The following is a 20,773-nucleotide window of genomic DNA, read 5'->3' on the forward strand; positions in this document are numbered from 1 at the left end:
TAAAGACACGCTAAAGAAATGTTTGGTTTCTATTCTAAACATTTTGTATTGATGTTAGTATGCATTTCCTAATTAGTAGCCAGTCAACTTAGGAAAACGATATCGAATTTATAGTGTACATATAGTAGAATATGATTGGTTTGAAGAATGGATTGACAAAAAATTTAACCAATTATAGTGGCTAGTAGGAGGGATTTCCGCTCTGATAATCACGGTTAGCGGAAGCTATTCTTGTGAAGCTAACCGCCTCATCTCGCGTTATTGAGAAGCTAGCTTGCTATCTAGCTAACTTTATCGTTTTGCAGGTTTTGTCGGCTTGAAAACGGCCAAGAAGCAACGCACAAAGACCTCCAGTGTTAGCTAAAGAAGAAAGAAAAGGCTGCACAGAGGGGCAGAACAATGCCGCACAATTTTCAACCCGGAGACCTGGTCTTCGCCAAAATGAAGGGGTACCCCCACTGGCCAGCCAGGGTAAACTAGCAGCAGCCAGAGAGAAGCGGGTGGGCGGAGGGGACGCTGGAGTTTTGCTGTGCATCCTTGGCAATGACTGACATAGCTAATATTATAGCCAGCTAGCCTTGCCTCGTGCTTGGAAATATAGAATTGCTTTGTTGTCCTACCATTCTGTTTGCAAAATGTTTGTTGCTGGATCGTTTTTATGCAAAGTATAACCAGGCTACTTTGAGAATGGCGTTCATGTTTGTGTTGTGTACATGTATTTTGTCCAACCAGGCAGTGCTAAGTAGCTAGCTGTACTGTGCTTTTTGGTGTGCGTTGATTGAAGATGAAATGTTTGATTTGCAGACTCGCTGCCCTGTAAAATAAAATCCTAGCTATAGTTGTTAACTAATCAGGTGATTTTTGGTACAGTAAACACAAATATTTGGTTTTCTGGAAATGACTTTGATGTGTTCACCTCTTCCCAGGATTTTTGACTGTTATTTGAAAATTCAACAGATTGTACCAATCAAGGTGTCTGTCTGGAGTGAAGGGTTCAGACAAGGCCACAATATTGTCTACTTATTTCCAACCTTCTTTTCCTAATTTTCCCAACTTGACTTGAGGATCAGACTACATAGAGCAGTGAATATATATTCTCTCCTGTACCTAGTTTGGATGTCTCTCACACTTTTGTTTTTGTTGTGTGGTTCTCGTTCTTCTAGATTGAGGATGTTGCAGATGGGGCAGTGAAACCCCCTCCCAATAAAATCCCTATCTTCTTCTTTGGGACCCATGAAACGTAAGTGCTGTGTCTGTTTGATTTAGAATAGCAGGATGGGAATCTCAGGATGGACTTGAAACTGTGGTATACTACATTCACCATTGTCCTTTATTAGATCAGTTATATATAGAGAGAGAGATTGATGCAAAAAATAAATTTTGATTTGTATTTCTTTTCCAGCTGGTTCTGTTTATCCTGTTGTCCCCAGCTACCTAATGTGTTGTATGTTTACTTGAAGTATCGACACTCATATTTCTGTGATGTGTCCTCCATGTTTGTTGATGCACTATATTTTCTTTAACTTATTTTAAACTTTTGAAACCCATTCATGAGTTTTTCATTACTGGTTTATGTCTTAAGTGATCTAGGTCAATTTGTGTGTGTGTGTGTGTGTGTGTGTGTGAAGTTTAGTGTTTTGGTCGTACAGCAGTAGTTTTGCACGATGGCAGATGGACTATTCTTAAACCACCACTAGGTGGCAAAATAACTGTCAGTACTGTAGTTTGTTGCCAGTTCATGGCTTTCACATCATGCGGGGGCTAGGGTCAATCTAGAAACTCTGTGTCATCTACCCGGTAAGCATGGAGTTTGTCTGCGCCAGGTATTGGCTTTTTAATTTAGTGACTCAGAATTATAGTCTCGTAATTACTATCGCAATATAAAGTAATGTTATCAAATCATGCTCTCTCTTCCTCAGAGCATTCCTTGCACCAAAGGACCTTTTTGCCTATGAGAAGCACAGTGAGCGCTTTGGAAAACCTAATAAAAGAAAGGGCTTCAACGAGGGCTTGTGGGAAATCCAGAACAACCCTCACGCCTCCTACAGTGCTCCTGCAGTAAGTACATCTTATCAGAAGTCCAACTCAATACCGTTTCTCTAATACTGACCAGCTACAACTGAGTGCTGTTACCCCTGGTTTCTCTCTTGCTGTGCACTGAGATCCATTTAGATCAGTGACTCATTCCCCTAAAAAGTGCCTCAGGTCTCAGTTTAGGATGTGATAGATTGGCCAAGTTACAGTACCATGCAGCTCCCTGTTGGTGGAATTATCTGCTCGGTCAGCACTCTGTATCACATGTTCTTCAACAATCACTTATAAGCGGTAACGGAGCATTAGGTCTCAGACCAACAGGGTCTGAGACAGCTTCGTCCTCCAAGCAATACGACTGATGAACAACTAATCACCCATGGAATATCTGAACTGACTATACACACATACACTGACCAGGGTAGCAGACTCATCGCTTTTCGGCGATATTCGCCATTTGGTTCTCAAAATAGGCCATCCACGTGAATCGTGTGGATCTAAAGGTTGTTTCTCATAGATAAACATTTTAGAAGAATACAGGCATAGAAGTTGACCGGATTTACCAGAAAGTCTACTAAAGTGTGACTTTGACCTTGTTTCATATCAAATTTATTTATAAAGACCTTCTTACATCAGCCAATGTCACAAAGTGCTGTACAGAAACCCAGCCTAAAACCCCAAACAGCAAGCAATGCAGGTGTAGAAGCACGGAAAAACTCCCTAGAAAGGCCAGAACCTAGGAAGAAACTAAGAGCGGAACCAGGCTGTGAGGGGTGGCTAGTCCTCTTCTGGCTGTGGCGGGTGGAGATTATAACAGAACATGGCCAAGATGTTCATAGATGACCAGCAGGGTCAAATAATAATAATCACAGTGGTTGTCGAGGGTGCAACAGGTCAGCACCAGTTGGCTTTTCATAGCCGATCATTCAGAGTATCTCTACCGCTCCTGCTGTCTCTAGAGAGTTGAAAACAGCAGGTCTGGGTCAGGTAGCACGTCCGGTGAACAGGTCAGGGTTCCATAGCCGCAGGCAAAACAGTTGAAACGGGAGCAGCAGTACGGTCAGGTGGACTGGGGACAGCAAGGAGTCCGAGGGTCCCAAGGAGGGCTCAGGTCCTCTGAGAGAGAAAGAAAAAAGAGAGAATTAGAGAGAGCATACTTAAATTCACATAGGACACCGAATAAGACAGGAGAAATTCTCCAGATATAACAGATTGACCCTAGCCCCCGACACACAAACTACTGCAGCATAAATACTGGAGGCTTTCTTGCCTATTTACATCCTTTCGTTCACAGACTAGGTTATTTTTCAATGTCAGTTTGCAATTGATGCAACTGCGAGATGTCTGAGATTCTCCACTGTTACCATGAGAACCTCCCGCCCTTAAAGTGGCAGCTGAACATTTTTGTCTCACTTAACTGACTCCTATTTGAGTGTACAGTTGCAAGAAAGTATGTAAACCCTTTGGAATAACCTGGATTTCTACAAGAATTGGTCAAAAAATGTGATCTGATCTTCACAGTCACAACAATAGACAGTGTGCTTAAACTAATAACACAAATTATTGTATTTTTCTTGTCTATATTGAATAAGTCATTTAAACATTCAGTGTAGGTTGGAAAAAGTATGTGAAAGCTAATTGGAGTCAGGAGTCGGCAAACTTGGAGTCCAATCAATGAGATGAGAATGGAGATGTTGTTTAGAGCTGCCCTGCAATATAAAAAACACTTTCAAAATGTGAGTTTGCAATTCACAAGAAGCATTGTCTGATGTGAACCATGCCTCGAACAAAAGAGATCTTAGAAGACCTAAGATTAAGATTTGTTGACTTGCACAAAGCTGGAAAGGGTTACAAAAGTATCTCTAAAAGCCTTCATGTTCATCAGTCCACGGTAAGACAAATTGTCTATATATGGAGAAAGTTCAGCACTGTTGCTACTCTCCCTAGGAGTGGCCGTCCTGCAAAGATGACTGCAAGAGCACAGTGCAGAATGCTCAATGAGGTTAAGAAGAATCCTAGAGTGTCAGCTAAAGACTTACATAAATCTCTGGAACATGCTAACATCTCTGTTGACGAGTCCACGATACGTAAAACACTAAACAAGAATGGTGTTTATGGGAGGACATCACGGAAGAAGCCACTGCTGTCCAAAAAAACATTGCATGTCTGAAGTTCGCAAAAGTGCACCTGGATGTTCCACAGCGCTACTGTCCAAATATTCTGTGGACAGATTAAACTACAGTTGAGTTGTTTGGAGGGAACACACAACACTATGTGTGGTGAGAAAAAGGTACAGCACACCAATATTAAAACCTCATCCCAACTGTAAAGTATGGTGGAGGGAGCATCATGGTTTAGGCCTGGACAGCTTGCGATCATTGACAGAAAAATGAATTCTCATGTTTATCAAGACATTTTGCAGGAGAATGTTAGGCGATCTGTCTGCCAATTGAAGCTCAACAGAAGTTGGGTGATGCAACAGGACAATTACCCAAAACACAGAAGTAAATCAACAACCGAATGGCTTCAACAGAAGAAAATACACCTACTGGAGTGGCCCAGTCAGAGTCCTGACCTCAACCCGATTTGAGATGCTGTGGCCTGACCTCGAGAGCAGTTCACACCAGACATCCTAAGAATATTGCTGAACTGAAACAGTTTTGTAAAGAGGAATGGTCCAAAATTCCTTCTGACCGTTGTGCAGGTCTGATCCGTAACTACCGAAAATGTTTAGTTGAGGTTATTGCTGCCAACCAGTTATTAAATGCAAAGGTTCAGTTTTTCTACCCTGCACTGTGAATGTTTACACTGGATTCAATAAAGTCATGAACATTTATAATAGTTTGTTATTAGGTTAAGCAGACTGTGTCTTGTTGTGACTGAGATGATCAGAACATTTTATGACCAATTTATGTAGAAATCCAGGTAATTCCAACGGGTTCATACTTTTTCTTGCCACTGTGCCTTATTGGGCTTAGAACATTCCAAAAACCTTTTTATTCAGTAACCTTTAGTAATTTCTTATTAAAATACTCTTCTTCAAATACTTTCATTGCGCTCAAGTACTCCTTGTAAACAATGTCAGATTAGAGCCCTGTGTAATTGTGTTTATGTATATAAGTTATTGTATTTTAACACTGAAAGCACCTTGCAATGTATTAGATGTGAGACAGGATTTGTGTTTTACTTTTCTTTATGCACCTCTATAGAACAACTTGTCAGGTCGGGTGCATTGAAGACTGATGTATTCCTGTCTGGGGAGACTAAGATTATCATTACATGTCATGATAAACCTTAAACCCAGACAAAAGAGCCTAACTCTACCCCAGGACACTATTTTCAAATGTGTATCATGTACTTGTTATTCTCTGAAGATAAGCAAACGTTCTTGCACTTCGCATTGATTTTTTTTGCGCGTTTCTGTGCAAACACCATTTGTCACCCTTTTGGGCCCACACCAGTTTGCATCCCTGACTGACACTTGCAAACTACACACAACCACACATACAGTCACCATACTCACTGCTACTATTCTTTTTATCTTTTCTGCTCAGTCCCTTTAACCTGTTTACACATATACATTTTTTATTCTTTACCTCATTTATATAGCTTTTCCTCAACTGTCACCAGTACTCCTGACATTGATGTCAGTACTGGTACCAACCGTGTGTGTGTGTTTGAATCTTATTCATAATGGTTTATTTCTTTTATATGACTTAGTATTTCTGCATTGATGAGGAGGGCTTGCAATTAAGCTTTTCACTGTCCTGTTTACACATGCTGTATCCTATACATGGGATAAACATTGATTTGATTCATCTCTCCATTCACACCATAGCCTGCCAGCTCGTCTGGCAGTGACGCTAATGACGATGCAGCAGGAAGTGATGCAGAGGATGACAAGGAAGCAGTGGTGCCCAGTAAGGCAGATTCAGGAAGTGAGGTAGATTCTGACTCAGGAAGTGAGGATCGAGGAGGTGGTGGCGGCAGTGGTGGAGGAGGGGTCAAGAGGAAGGCCCAAGCTGCCAAGGTGATTGCGAAATTATAATTTTAGTGTTTCAGGATTTTAATGCCCTCCGAACAAAACTGTGGTTGCTTAGATGTGCCTCTGTTATAATATAACATCTCTGTTCTATCTCTCATTCAGCGCCCCCCTGTGAAGAAGGCCCGGGGTTCGTCCAGTGACAGGGATGGCGAGGAGAGTGGCTCACCCTCTGAGCCAGACCCTTCCCCTTCTGACTCAGACTCTGGAAAGAACAGTGACCAGGTCAGTTGACACAAGCACACGTTGTACACTAGCATGAGAATATTAATTGATGGGGTCTTGTTTGTTTGCCCCTGTAGGACTTCACCCCAGAGAAGAAGGCGGCAGCAGGCCGTGGCAGTGGGAAGAAGGCTGGAGGTGGCAAAGGGAAGAAGGTGAGGAAAGGGACGCCCTTCAGGTGTCAAACAGCCCTTGGAGCTGAGTAGATAAAGCACTGTTTGTGGTTTCACAGTGACTGCTGGCTCTCTCATTGTGTTTTATCTCTCTCTGTTTCTCTCTATGGGCTGGTGTAGAAGGTGGTGTCTGACTCAGACTCTGACTCTGGGTCTCAGTCGGACAAGAAGAAAGGGGGCAGTGACTCAGAAGATGAGAAGCCACGGCCTGCTCTGTCTGGATCCGAATCTCAGTCTGGCTCCAAATCCGACTCTGACTCAGAGCCACAACCACCTCCACGGAAGGCCCCTCAAGCGCGCAAGAAAGGTGAGAGCTGTAATGTCTGGTATTACACAGTGTATGATAACTGTATTTGTCACTGCATAACCCTCTTTGCCATTTGTCCCAATCAGAGAAGCCTCTGCCAAAGCCTCGGGGTGGACGGAAACCCAAAGCTGCCCAGGCTAGAGCACCAGCGTCTTCCTCTGACAGCGACAGGTTAGCATGGCTCTAGTCTGTTCCACATTGGTTGTGTGCTATGTTAATACATTTATAAATGACTTGTATCAATAAATTAGTACATTATGAATGATATCCTATACTGTGTACTATAGCGACAGTGAGCCTGACCGCGTCAGTGACTGGAAAAAGAGAGATGAGGAGCGTCGGAAAGAGCTGGAGGAACGGCGGAAGAAGGAGCAGGCAGAGGAGATCCTCAAGTATCGGGAGAGGGAGAAGGAAGAAGATGAGCAGAGAAAGAAGGACAAGGAGAAGGGAAAGAGCAGTGGTGAAAACAGCTCAGATGAGGGTGTAGATGATCACCCACTGAAGAAGTCCAAGAAACCCCCACCGCCACCCATCCCCGCCCCCTCCGACTCTGACTCTGGACCTGAGGTAACTAGCATGGAAGACTGTTTAAAGAGTGGACATTTGTTTGTTTTTGTATTATCTAGAATAGATTTGTTGAACATTGTATTTAACCATAATCAGGTGAAAAAATCTGCAAAGCGTTCAGACAACCAGAAGAAAGGGAGAACAAAGAAAGAGAGGGATCATGGTAAAGGCAAAAAGGAGAAAGAAGTGAAGGAAAAGCGAGCCCAGCGGTCAGAAGAGAGGCCCAGAGGGAGGTAAATGCACATGGCTGAACCAGACAAAAGATTAGAGTACAGATCACATTAGATATCTTCATTAAATATAAATGCACACAGATCACTGAGCTCTCTCCCTCAGGTCCAAGCCTGACAAGCCCAAACGCAAACCCGAGAGACCTCCCGAGAGGAAAGTAGAGAAGAAAAAAGGTCAAAGCTCAATGTTACTCCCAATTTACGGTGTCCATTTGGAAAGCATGCATATGGGAAACTCATTAGCATAGTCTCATATTGTGACAAACGGTTGGTCCGATACAGTGCCAGAGCCAGATAATATCAACTTTTCATGTCCTTACTCCTTGTCTTTTTGTGTCTGCACACAGAGCCAACTCCAGACGAAAAGCTGCAGAAGCTGCACACGGACATCAAGTTTGCGCTGAAAGTGGACAACCCAGTGAGTAAACATAAGGGGCTCCATTCATTGCCAACAGAAAAGTTATTATCACATAGTTGGGATTTTACAAGCAGCATGACAAGTGGCATGAGGTATATAATTGTTTTGTTTACCAATTAAGGGTTACTTGCACATTGTGGTATTCTATCATGTTATGTCTGCTCTGCAGGACATAGAGCGCTGTCTACTGGCCCTGGCAGAGCTCGAGGCTGTGCCGGTCACCAGCCACATCCTGCAGAAGAACTCTGATGTTATCGCCACACTTAAAAAGGTGCCTTTCCGTCTGAACCCCTTAATGAAAGTGAACTTTATAGAGCCGCTGTGTACATTTCATTATCTCTCTTGTTTTTCTGGCCCTTGTGAACCACGCTGTTGTTCTGATTGATGTTTGTCTTACTGTAGATCCGTCGATACAAGGCAAGCAGTGCCGTTATGGAAAAGGCCAGCCAGGTCTACAATAAGTTAAAGGGTCAGTTTGTGGTCAAGTCTGAAATGCCAAGTAAACACAAAGCTGAGGGAAAAGAGCAGGAAGAGGATGGGAAAGAGACACAACATTCTGGTAATTCTCTCAGCCCATACTTTTACGATCACAACTGATGGACTTCTTCTTTACTGTTCTCACATTCTCCTTAATTTTCCTCCTCAGGATATTACACCTCTTAAAAATGATATTAATTCAGACTTTTGCTGTGTGTAGCTAACAATGAAATGAAAGGTCCATCATTTGTAGCCAGTATATTGATTTTGCATTACTTGCTATCAGATGTGATCCCTGTGAATGGGGAATCAGAAGTCCAGAAAAAGGAATGTACTGAGTTAGAGGATACCCCAAAATCACCGGTCCAGGAAGAGAATGATGAGCGTATGGCTTCAAGCCCTAACAGGTAAATAATATTCTCCTGTCACATCTTGGTCTTGTCCATAGTAATATTGCTCTGCTAATTGGTACCATGCCACCATCACAAAGATATGTAGCTCTTGTTCTGAAGTCTTGTCTCTTCTCCATGGTAGGCCCAGTCCTGATAGTCCTGCTGAGCAGCAGACGCACACTGATGATGAAACGCACCACGCTCTCTCTGCAGAGACTGAACCGCCAGCAATAGAGAGCTGAAGAAAATGGAGCGCAATTGTTTAACACAGCTAACAGCTCATTAGTCTCGTCCTGGACACATGGCGCTGTGCTGACCACTTTGTTGTTCACAATTGTATTTTTCCTTTTATACGACACCTTGGCCTGTCCCCAATCTCTTCCCCCCCACAAAGCTACTTTGCTTTATTATTCTCCCACGTGAACTCTAACTTTGGTCTTTCATATTGTATGTATATTGAGAGATTCCATTTTTAGCACTTCTAACAGGAAATTTAGGGGGAAAAGAGGAGCCTTGTGATGAATGTTCTGCAGTAATTGCATGTCACGTGATTCAAGGCTTCTGTTGGCTTTGAGAAAAATATTGGAGCTGATAGAGAACCTAGAAAAGGCTAATGTGTGTTGGACAAGTATGGGTGTCTTGACCGTTGGTTATGAATATTTTTCTTTTTATCTGGTCATTTCTTATTAATTCAGTCTCACCATGAAAATCTAAAGCCATTGAACATAATCACATGTTTTCCAACTAAGGTCCACCTACTTTTTTATAACAAGTATGTTTTCTGATATTGCAACAACTTTTGATTTATTTGCCCTGTCATCGTGTCTTCTCCATCTGCTTTCAATAACTTGCCTATTGAATGGGATAATATACATTGTGTACAGAGTGAACAATATCATCTTAATCACAAGTTGTCCATATCCCATGTAGCTGGAGCCCATTTGGCATTTGCTTGTCATACATACTTTGGAAGTGTTTTTAGTGCTATGTAAATTGGTAAAATCATTTGTATCGTTGAATAAAAATCTAAGCATGGTGGTCCTAATCTGAACACTTCTGTTATCAAAGGCAGCATGTCATCACATGGTACTTCATGGAAGTCCCATATTCCCATAATAAAAATCCAGTTTTGTTGGGGTGTGACTGGTGTAATAACTACACATTACAACCCTTGTAACCAGGCTTGGGATGAGGAATTGCAGTGAATAAGAGTGCATTCGGAAAGTATTCAGACGCCTTCCCATTTTTCCCATTTTGTTACATTACAGCCTTACTCTAAAATTGATTAAATATTTTCAATCTACACACACTACCCCATAATAGCAAAGCGGAAACTGATTTTTAGAAATAAAATAACCTTATTTACCTAGGTATTCAGACCCTTAGCTATGAAATTCAAATTGAGCTCAGGTGCATCCTGTTTCGATTGGTCATCCTTGAGATGTTTCTACAACGTGATTGGAGTCCACCTTTGGTAAATTCAATTGATTGGACATGATTTGGAAAGGTAAACACCTGTCTATAGAAGATCCCACAGTTGACAGTTCATGTCAGAGCGAAAACCAAGCCATGAGGTCAAAGGAATTGTCCATAGAGCGTCGAGGCAGGATTGTTTCGAGGAACAGATCTGGGGAAGAGTACCAAAAAATGTCTGCAGCATTGAAGGTCCCCAAGAACACAGTGGCTTCCATTATTCTTAAATGGAAGAAGTTTGGAACCACCAAGACTCTTCCTCAAGCTGTCCGCACAGCCAAACTGAGCAATCGGAGAAGGGCATTGGTCATGGAGTAAACCAAAAACCCGATGGTCACACTGACAGAGCTGTAGAGTTCCCCTGTGGAGATGAGAACCTTCCAGAAGGACAACCATCTCTGCAGCACTCCACCAATCAAGCCTTTATGGTGGAGTGGCCAGACGGAAGCCACTCTTCAGTAAAAGGCACATGCCGGCCCACTTGGAGTTTTCCAAAAGGCACCTAAAGGACTCTCAAACCATGAGAAACAGATTCTCTGGTTTGATGAAACCAAGATTGAACTCTTTGGCCTGAATGCCAAGTGTCACGTCTGGAGGAAACCTGGCACCATCCCTACGTTAAAGCATGGTGATGGCAGCATCATGCTGTGGGATGCTTTTCAGCGGCAGAGAATGAGACACTAGTCAGGATCGAGGGAAAGATGAATGGAGAAAAGTACAGAGAGATCGAGATGAAAACCTGCTCAGGACCTCAGACTGGGCGAAGGTTCACCTTCCAACAGGGCAACAGCCCTAAGCACACAGCCAAAACAATGCAGAAGTGGCTTCGGTACAATTCTCAATGTCCTTGAGTGGCCCAGCCAGAACCCGGATTTGAACTCAGTTGAACATCTCTGGAGAGGCCTGAAAATAGCTGTGCAGCGACACTCCCCATCCAGCCTGACAGATCTTGAGGATCTGCAGAGAAGAATGGGAGAAACTCCCCAAATACAGGTGTGCCAAGCTTGTAGCGTCATACCCAAGAAGACTTGAGGCTGTAATCACTGCCAAAGGTGCTTCAACAAAGTACTGAATAAAGGGTCTGAATACTCATGTAAATGTTTTCAGTTTATATATATGTGTGTGTATATAAATTTGCAAAAAAATCTAAACTTGTTTTTGTTATTGTGTGTAGATTTATGAGGGGGGGAAACGATGTTATCCATTTTAGAACAAGGCTGTAAAGTAACAAAATTTGGAAAAAGTCAAGGGGTCTGAATACTTTCTGAATGCACTGTATATGGGTCTATGCTCGCCAGTGCATTTTTAGACTGGTCAGCGGTGTGAAATAGTTTGTTTTTATGACCTAATATATATTTATGCAAGTTATATAACAAATTAATTGTCATGTTTTTACATGTGTTTGTGCTGTCATGCATAATGCTCATTGAGTTGGCTGTGGGAAAAAAAAGTCAGGTAGGTCAAAGGCTACATACTGTGCAAAAATTGGACATTGACACACTGACAGACTTGGTGAATAATTGCATTTTGCATAGAGAATATGACTGGAAAATAATTATCATCCATTCACATTAAATTGCGTACTAGTTGATAATTGATTTCCATAATGAGAATTCCACATGAATTCAACCAGTCAGCTGACTTTAGACGCCATTTTGTCAGCGGAGTACAGGACGCCCCATCTGGCCTCGCCTTCTCTGGCCGGGATTAATAAACAGTTACGAATCGCGGAAAGACGGTACCCGGGTGGATGAGAGACTGTCTTGCGGACCGGTTCGCACCCAAAAGACGTCTACTTTGTCCCCGAGGACAGAAGCGACAAAAGTTAGCCAACAGCCATGGCGTTGAAGATTGTTAAAGGGAGCATCGATCGGATGTTCGATAAAAACCTTCAAGATTTAGTACGTGGCATAAGGAATCACAAGGAAGATGAGGTAAAACTATTAACTGTGTTTTCTTTAATGTCTGATTTCACACTGTCAGTAAGTAAACATTCGTGTAACACATCTCATTGCAAAATAGCTAGCTAACGTTAGCCAGATCACCTACTATACTATTTGATGGCCTTGCCAACGTTAGCTTTCTGCCCGGCTGTAATATGCTATTCCTAGCTAGCTGCTATCCACATATGCAGATAAACTACAATGAAAATATGTAACGTTATATAACAAGTTAACCAAGACTGAGTTGTAAATGCACTAATAACAACTAGTTGTCCAATTAGTCAACTCGTTAACTGTCATTACTAAATAATAATCGTCATATGACTAGCTAACTAACGTTAGCTTGATAACGGTAGGTTTCATCGCCTCTTCGAATAATAGTTGGCCGGTCTTGCACGAGTCTGCTTCTTACTGGTGGTGAAACGCTACCTTGTTACGCCTCGTGGCAGTTGGTTTCAGGTGATCACCTTGCCCGATAATGTGCCGTACAACCATTCAAACTTTAGTTAACTAGCTAGCAAGTGACGGCTAGGAAACTAACTAGCCAAGCGTATACACCTCAGCTGGTGATGATGCGTGGAATGACAACGCATCCGTCTTGTTCAGCACTATATTCTCTTCATTTATATGCTAACGAGCAGTAAGTGAAAAAGTTACTTTTGCGTATAATGGCCTTCTATTGCATTAATAGAAATAAGAGACATGCAAACAAGATCTAGAAGGCGATTTGATTTTGTAGGCCTCTACAGCGTCAGTCAGTGACAACGTTGCATAAGGTGGACGAAAGGATGCATTTTCCACACACCTCTGACAGCCTAGACTGAAAAACGTTCCCATTTAATTTACCCTTAAGCTACCACACTTTATCCACCTTTAATTAATTTAGTTTGTACAGGTATGCAGATAAAGTGAACTGATATTCAAGAAGTCAGACAGCAGATCACCCGATGAGATATATATATATATATACAATGTAATGAACAGGCAGGGAGCAGGTCTCGAACCCTCGACCTTCAAGCCCGAAGTCCAGCGCGCTATCGACTGTGCCGCAAAAGCATGCTCAAGCGGCAGAGTCGATTTCCGCGCTTATAAACCCAGGGTCGTTACACTACTCCCTCCTTTCAAAGAGCGCGTCCTCGCGCTAGCTTGCGACTCAACGCCTTACAGGAACGCGCTCACCGGCCAAGCACACGCACTGTCGTGGATGCAAGGTCCGATCACTTCTGACACCAATGTAATGAACAGGCAGGGAGCAGGTCTCGAACCCTCGACCTTCAAGCCCGAAGTCCAGCGCGCTATCGACTGTGCCGCAAAAGCATGCTCAAGCGGCAGAGTCGATTTCCGCGCTTATAAACCCAGGGTCGTTACAATACTAATGTCATAATCATGCTTTAGTAATATGGTGGTTGTAGACTATACTAGTTACTTATGCTGAACAGCAACGTCAGAGGATATTCAATGTGGTTTGGGAAACTTGAATATTCATACAAGAAAAGGTTTACACAAATATTTCCTTAACGGCACAGCCTCAATAATGGTTGATACAGTTGAAGTCGGAAGTTTGCATACACCTTAGCCAGTTAAATTTAAACTCAGTTTTTCACAATTACTGACAATTAATCCTAGTAAAAATTCCCTGTCTTAGGTCAGTTAGGATCACCACTTTATTTTAAGAATGTGAAATGTCAGAATAATAGCAGAGAATTATTTATTTCAGCTTTTGTTTCTTTCATCACATTCCCAGTGGGTCAGACGTTTACATACACTCCATTAGTATTTGGTAGCATTGCCTTAAAATTGTTTAACTTGGGTCAAATGTTTCGGGTAGCCTTCCACAAGCTTCCCACAATAAATTGGGTGCATTTTGGCCTATTCCTCCTGACAGAGCTGGTGTAATTGAGTCAGGTTTGTAGGCCTCCTTGCTTGCACACACTTTTTCGGTGGGTTTAGGTTAGGGCTTTGTGATGGCCACTCCAATACCTTGACTTTGTTGTCCTTAAGCCACTTTGCCACAACTTTGGAAGTATGCTTGGGGTCATTGTCCATTTGGAAGACCCATTTGCAACCAAGTCTGGCTTTTTTATGGCTGTTTTGGAGGAGTGGCTTCTTCCTTGCTGAGCGGCCTTTCAGGTTATGTCGATATAGGACTCATTTTACTGTGGATATAGATACCTTTGTACCTGTTTCCTCCAGCATCTTCACAAGGTCCTTTGCTGTTGTTCTGGGATTGATTTGCACTTTTCGCACCAAAGTACATTCATCTCTAGGAGACAGAACGCGTCTCCTTTCTGAGCAGTATGACGGCTGAGTGGTCCCATTGTGTTTATACTTGCGTACAATTGTTTGTACAGATGAACATGGTACCTTCAGGCGTTTGGAAATTGCTCCCAAGGATGAACCAGACTTGTGGAGGTCTACAGCAGTTTTTTTTCCTGTGATTTCTTTATATTTTCCCATGATGTCAAGCAAAGAGGCACTGAGTTTGTTGGTAGGTCTTGAAATGCATCCACAGGTACACCTCCAATTGACTCAAATGACTCAATTAGCCTATCAGAAGCTTCTAAAGCCATGACATCATTTTCTGGAATTTTCCAAGCTGTTTAAAGGCACAGTCAACTTAGTGTATGTAAACTTCTGACCCACTGGAATTGTGGTACAGTGAAATAAGTACAATAATAAGTGAAATAATCTGTCTGTAAACAATTGTTGGAAAAATTACTTGTGTCATGCAAAAAGTAGATGTCCTAACCAACTTGTCAAAACTATAGTTTGTTAACAAGAAATTTGTGGAGTGGTTGAAAAATGAGTTTTAATGACTCCAACCTAAGTGTATGTAAACTTCCGACTTCAACTGTATATAGTTCCCTGTGACGTACTGATAGCTTTTATGGTAGGTAGAAGTGCTCCTGTCTTCATGGGTGTTGCTCCAGTGTTTTCAGAATGATGTCAGTGAAGGTGTTTGGCTAATTAGGCTAGTTCATTACAGAATCAGCATCATCACAGAGTGGGTCCACAGCGTTTTACCTTGTAGTCCAATAGAGTGCACTGTTGTTAGGATGAGGTTTGGAGGAAGAAGTTACTCCAGAATGAATTCCTTAGGTTTAAGAAATTATGTCACTTAGCAGAGACCATTATGCTGTTAGGCTGGATATATTGCCACCATTCAATAAAATGATGCCAGTCAGTAGCTAGGACATAGGGAGTATTTCATTGCTGAATGCTCTTAAGCAGCAGAGCGAGCATGATCAGGCCTACTAAGAAATGTTGACTTGGGAATGAGATTTAGGCCTAGGTGTGATATCTAGAGTTTACCTGTTCTAACATTTCAAGTTGTCTATCTTGGGTTATTTTTATACACACCTTGATTGGTCACTGCTGCTGGTTTCAGCAGAGTTGTGGTGGCCACTGAGTGCTAATATGCCCTGGCAGTTATATGGGAAAAGAAAGTTCATGTTCTGTCATGATTTTGACCATTGCTTAGGCAGACATACAAAGCATAATAGCTTTGACTGTATTTGACCACTCTACTAAGTCATGATCTTTTGATTCGGGTCCTAATGCATTCCCCTTTGTGTAACCCAACCCTGCATACCTAGATAAGGTGGTTACCCAGCCAACAGTGGACAACTCACTAAAATATTAATTGTGTGTTCTCTCCTGGCCTGCCCAAGGTTTCTCATGGACACTCTATTTACTTTACGCATATATGCTGAGGGGAATAACACAGATCCATCTATTCTGTCACTCCCTCATTTTGAAGGCAAGCAGATGTAGGAAGGTGTGAAGGCACACTGAATGCAATTGACATTAAATCACATATTATTGTCTTCTAAAATCTGGAACACTAACAAGTATGGCAGGTATTTTATTTGCCTGTTCATGTCCCCTGATAAAAAATAGTGTCTGAGAAGGTCTCTCCACTGTCTCCCCATACCTCCTTTAGAACCTGTTGTGCCGTAAAAATGTAGGTCTTGGCTCTAGAACAACTATTACAAATATTGCAATTGGATCTGAATCAGGGCCTGCCAATTGTGGGTAGATTTTGGCATTGGCGTGTCTATTTCACCACCCACGTTGGCGGGTGGTCAGAGATCCACCGTGCAAAAATTTCACTGGCATTTGTGAATAAAAATAGTCAAGTATGATCACATTTATTGTAAAATAAATGCTGCAGTAGCTGTTTTCAAAGTATTTCTGCCATTTTGTTTCATAGCCAACATAATCTCACACTCAATTTGTGCAAATATGTACAAGAAGTATTTCAGCAGATTTTGTGTGGTTTAATTCGTGTGATAATATACACATTTTTGTGCGACTTCATTTATAACAAATGTGTTAACAACCCAATATTTTTAATCAACCAAGGTTGTCACCGAAATAAGTATAATATAATAGTAGCTTTATGTATTTTTATTTTATTTATTAATGCCAATGCTGTTTTCTATGCTTGTTTTTGCTTAATACTTTGGGATACTGGTGCTGTGTTGAGTAAAAAGTTTTAGTTTTTTTGTGGTATCGATGAAGGTATTTGATTGGGGAATTAATTACATTGATATGTCTAGTGAACAATGGATAAGCAGCAATGGGCGTGACGGATACAAGTAGTCACTACAGGTGGGATCAAGCCTTACATCAATGTTGCCTGAAGCTGAATGGAAGGTGCTATGCCCTGACCAGTTATTCAGAAGAAAATCCTCTGTGACTGTCTAATTTGAATAAGTTAACTTACTAGTGTTGACCCAAAACAAACACATTAAAAACAGTTAGTTTGTAAATGCGTATAAAGTGTTGTTACAACCATGGTGTTCTTTTATTACGGAAGCTTTTTTTTAAAAACATTTTTATTTAACCTTTATTTAACTTGGCAAGTCAGTTAGGAACACTTTCTTATTTACAATGACGGCCAAACCCTAACCTGGACGACGCTGGGCCAATTGTGCACCGCCCTATGGGACTCCCAATCAAGTCCGGTTGTGATACAGCCTGGAATCGAACTAGGGTCTGTAGTGACGCCTCTAGCACTGAGATGCAGTGCCTTAGACCGCTGCGCCACTCAGGAGCTTGTACAGTGCATTTGGAAAGCATTCAGGCCACTTCCCTTTTTCCACATTTTGTTATGTTACAGACTTATTCTAAAATGGATAACACATTTTAAAAAATCCCTCAATCTATACACAATACCCCATAATGCCAAAAGAAAAACAGGTTTATAGACTTTTGCTAATTTATTACAAGTGAAAAAACTGAACTTTCACATTTTACATAAGTATTCAGACCCTTTACTCAGTACTTTGTTGAAGCACCTTTGGCAGTGATTACAGCCTCGAGTCTTGGGTGTGACGCTACAAGCTTGGCACACCCATTCAATCATAGACTGAAAACCCTCACAAGCCTAAAACATATCTGATCAGAAGCTTGGGTTTATTACATTTTTATTTTATATATGTGTAAAATTAATGACATTTCAATTGCTGTAAGACAACTCCCCTTAGCCTGTATTTTAGATGGTTCACTGAGGTAAACCAGTGGTGAAAAGTAATCCGTGAGTATCATGTGGAGGTTGTCATTCAGTCTGATGTCCTGTCTGGTTTCTGTTTCTCCGCTCAGGCTAAATACATCTCCACCTGCATCGATGAGATCAAGCAGGAGCTCAAGCAGGACAACATTGCTGTCAAGTCCAATGCCGTCTGCAAGCTCACCTACGTAAGATCACAGATCAGCACCCCTCACTGAAACTGCCCTCACTGTGAACAACAACAACAGAGATGCACAACCAAAAACACTTCAGCTATATCCTGGGCCTGCTATGCATTCTTTTTTGCTAGATAACAGCTACTTTGAATACTGCCCGTACTCAGTAAAAGCTATTTGAGAATGCATTTAGCCTGTAAGCTCTCATCATCCACAGGGACAATGTAGTGGATGTCCAATGCTCTGACTCCCTCAATCTCTCCCCTTGTGCGTTAACAGTTGCAGATGCTGGGCTATGACGTCAGCTGGGCGGCATTCAACATCGTGGAAGTCATGAGCTCCTCCAAATTCACATTCAAGGCAAGATAATCTGTATGTGTAGTATATTTACATTTTTTGGGGATATTTGAGAGCGTTTGAGGTTAAATATGGTGCTTCCTCTTTTCAGAGAATTGGTTACCTGGCCGCCTCCCAGTGCTTTCATGAGAGCACTGATGTAATCATGCTGACAACCAATCAGATCCGAAAGGTCAGTGATGCTTTTTTTTCTCTTGCACCTTTGGCCTACCTGTCTATGATGTATTAAAGACCATCTCTGATACCGGCTACACTATATATGCAAAAGTATGTGGACACTCCTGGAAATGAGTGGATTAAGTGCTGTAACGCTGAGTGCTGTAACGCGTAAAAATCATATGCAACACTCACTACTGACTTCCCAAACTGCCTCTGGAAGCAACGTCAGCACAGGAACTATTCATCAGGAAATGAAATGGGCTTCCATGGCTGAGTAGACGCACACAAGCCTAAGATCACCATGCGTAATGCCAAGCGTCGGCTGGAGTGGTGTAAAGCTCACCGCCATTGGACTCTGGAGCGGTGGACACGCTTTCTCTGGAGTGATGAATCACGCTTCATCATCTGGCAGTTCGACGGACGAATCTGGGTTTGGCGGATGGCAGGAGAACGCTACCTGCCCCAATGCATAGTGCCAACTGTAAAGTTTGGTGGATGAGGAATAATGGCCTGGGGCTGTTTTTCATGGTTCGGGCTAGACCCCTTAGTTCCAGTGAATGGAAATCTTAACGCTACAGCATATAATGACATTCTAGACGATTCTGTGCTTCTAACTTTGTGGTAACAAGAAAGCCCTTTCATGTTTCAGCATGACAATACCTCTGTGCACAAAGCGAGGTCCATACAGAAATGGTTTGTCAAGATCGGTGTGAAAGAACTTGACTGGCCTGCACAGAGCCCTGACTTCAACCCCATCGAACACCTTTGGGATGAATTGGAACACCGACTGCGAGCCAGGCCTAATCGCCCAACATCAGTACCCGACCTTACTAATGCTCTTGTGGCTGAATGGAAGTAAGTCCCCGCAGCAATGTTCCAACATCTAGGGGAAAGCCTTCCCAGAAGAGTGGAGGCTGTTATAGCAGCAAAGGGGGGAACAACTCCATATCAATGTTCATGATTTTGGAATGAGATGTTACATACTTTTGGTCATGTAGTGCATGTCCTCCCCTGTCCTTTTTTTTTCTTCCTCTCTTTCACTTTCTCTACCTCTTTCTCTCTTTTACATCCATTTTTTTCTTTCAGGATCTGAGCAGTCCTAACCAGTACGACACCGGCGTGGCTCTCACTGGCCTCTCTTGCTTCGTGACCCCTGACCTGGCTCGGGACCTGGCCAATGACATCATGACTCTGGTGAGTTACATTCTCCATCTCAAGAGTTCTTGCAGCACATTTTTGTCTGTGGTTTCATCCTTCTCTGACCTCGCTCTCGGTCTGCGCTGCAGATGTCCCACACAAAGCCTTATATCAGGAAGAAGGCAGTCCTGATCATGTACAAGGTGTTCCTGAAGTACCCCGAGTCTCTGCGCCCAGCTTTCCCCAGGATGAAGGAGAAACTGGAAGACCCTGACCCTGGTGAGAGAGACTAGTACCTACCTGCCTACTCTGTTGGTTGGGGCCAGACACATTTTATCACCTAGAATCATAAAGTATGAAGTAACTAAGGAATAGATTGTCTTAACTGGAGGGAAGCTATTTTAAGTATTTTGGATGCATTTTATCTAATTCGTGTCCTAATGATTCCTTCAGCATGGATGTTGTTGATCTCATCTGTGTGATGCCTCTTTCCTGCAGGGGTCCAGTCAGCGGCTGTTAATGTCATCTGTGAGCTGGCCAGGAGGAACCCTAAGAACTACCTTTCTCTGGCCCCGCTTTTCTTCAAGCTCATGACCTCCTCCACCAACAACTGGGTCCTCATCAAGATCATCAAGCTGGTGAGTGAACAGGAAGGAAGCTGTGGAAATCACTGTCAGTAGCTAGGTTTCCATCCTATTGGTGATATATTTCCATGTGAGCATTTTTTAAATCAGTCTAAATAATATGCACGTAGGCCGATTTTGGTTGTCAGTCAAACGCTGTTTCTTCCGACAAATTGGTGCGGCTGGCTTCCGGGTTAACCGGGCGGGTGTTAAGAAGCGAGGTTTGGCTGGTAATGTTTCGAAGGACGCATGACTCGACCTTCACCTCTTCGGAGCTCGTTGGGAAGTTTCAGCGATGAGACAAGATCGTAATTACAAAAAACTGGCAAAATATGCACATTTTCCCACCAGTGGTGTGTTTCCACCAAACTGACTTTTTGTGGATAGAAAGCAATGTGTGATGATATAGACGTTTACATGTACCGAATAAAAATCCATTGCATTTTCAACTCTACCGATTTTAGTTTTATCACAAACTATTGCATTAAATAGTTAATGTCCCTACTTGTGTCTTGGCACAAGCGCTCTAGC

At 42.4% G+C, this 20,773-nt stretch overlaps 2 protein-coding genes across 5 annotated transcripts in view; both read left to right on the forward strand.

The window, feature by feature from the left end:
• Positions 1 to 220: 220 nt before the first annotated feature.
• LOC115192589 (hepatoma-derived growth factor-related protein 2) lies at positions 221 to 9,904 on the forward strand. Of its 2 annotated transcripts, none has more exons than XM_029751264.1 (16): positions 221 to 471; positions 1,164 to 1,240; positions 1,920 to 2,058; positions 5,870 to 6,061; positions 6,179 to 6,298; positions 6,376 to 6,450; positions 6,589 to 6,775; positions 6,862 to 6,946; positions 7,063 to 7,342; positions 7,439 to 7,575; positions 7,679 to 7,746; positions 7,920 to 7,990; positions 8,160 to 8,261; positions 8,393 to 8,549; positions 8,754 to 8,874; positions 9,002 to 9,904. In XM_029751264.1, the coding sequence occupies exons 1-16, from the start codon at positions 400 to 402 to the stop codon at positions 9,099 to 9,101; spliced, it is 1,983 nt and encodes a 660-aa protein (XP_029607124.1). In that variant the 5' UTR covers positions 221 to 399; the 3' UTR covers positions 9,102 to 9,904. The 2 variants fall into 2 exon arrangements, with proteins under 2 accessions (XP_029607124.1, XP_029607125.1); XM_029751265.1 differs by lacking the exon at positions 221 to 471 and adding an exon at positions 531 to 665.
• A 2,074-nt stretch (positions 9,905 to 11,978) lies between these two features.
• LOC115192590 (AP-3 complex subunit delta-1) overlaps positions 11,979 to 20,773 on the forward strand; it is a 42,644-nt gene continuing 33,849 nt past the window's right edge. For 2 of the 3 annotated variants that reach the window (XM_029751266.1, XM_029751268.1), the window contains exons 1-7: positions 11,980 to 12,266; positions 17,883 to 17,978; positions 18,246 to 18,326; positions 18,415 to 18,495; positions 19,569 to 19,676; positions 19,769 to 19,898; positions 20,118 to 20,257. In XM_029751266.1, coding sequence (XP_029607126.1) covers positions 12,171 to 12,266; positions 17,883 to 17,978; positions 18,246 to 18,326; positions 18,415 to 18,495; positions 19,569 to 19,676; positions 19,769 to 19,898; positions 20,118 to 20,257 — 732 coding nt within the window. In that variant the 5' untranslated portion in view covers positions 11,980 to 12,170. Of the gene's footprint in view, positions 12,267 to 17,882; positions 17,979 to 18,245; positions 18,327 to 18,414; positions 18,496 to 19,568; positions 19,677 to 19,768; positions 19,899 to 20,117; positions 20,258 to 20,773 lie in introns of all 3 variants that reach the window. The other variant, XM_029751267.1, reaches the window with a different exon arrangement.

The sequence above is a fragment of the Salmo trutta genome, chromosome 4, assembly GCF_901001165.1.
Source record: "Salmo trutta chromosome 4, fSalTru1.1, whole genome shotgun sequence".
Taxonomy (NCBI): domain Eukaryota; kingdom Metazoa; phylum Chordata; class Actinopteri; order Salmoniformes; family Salmonidae; genus Salmo; species Salmo trutta.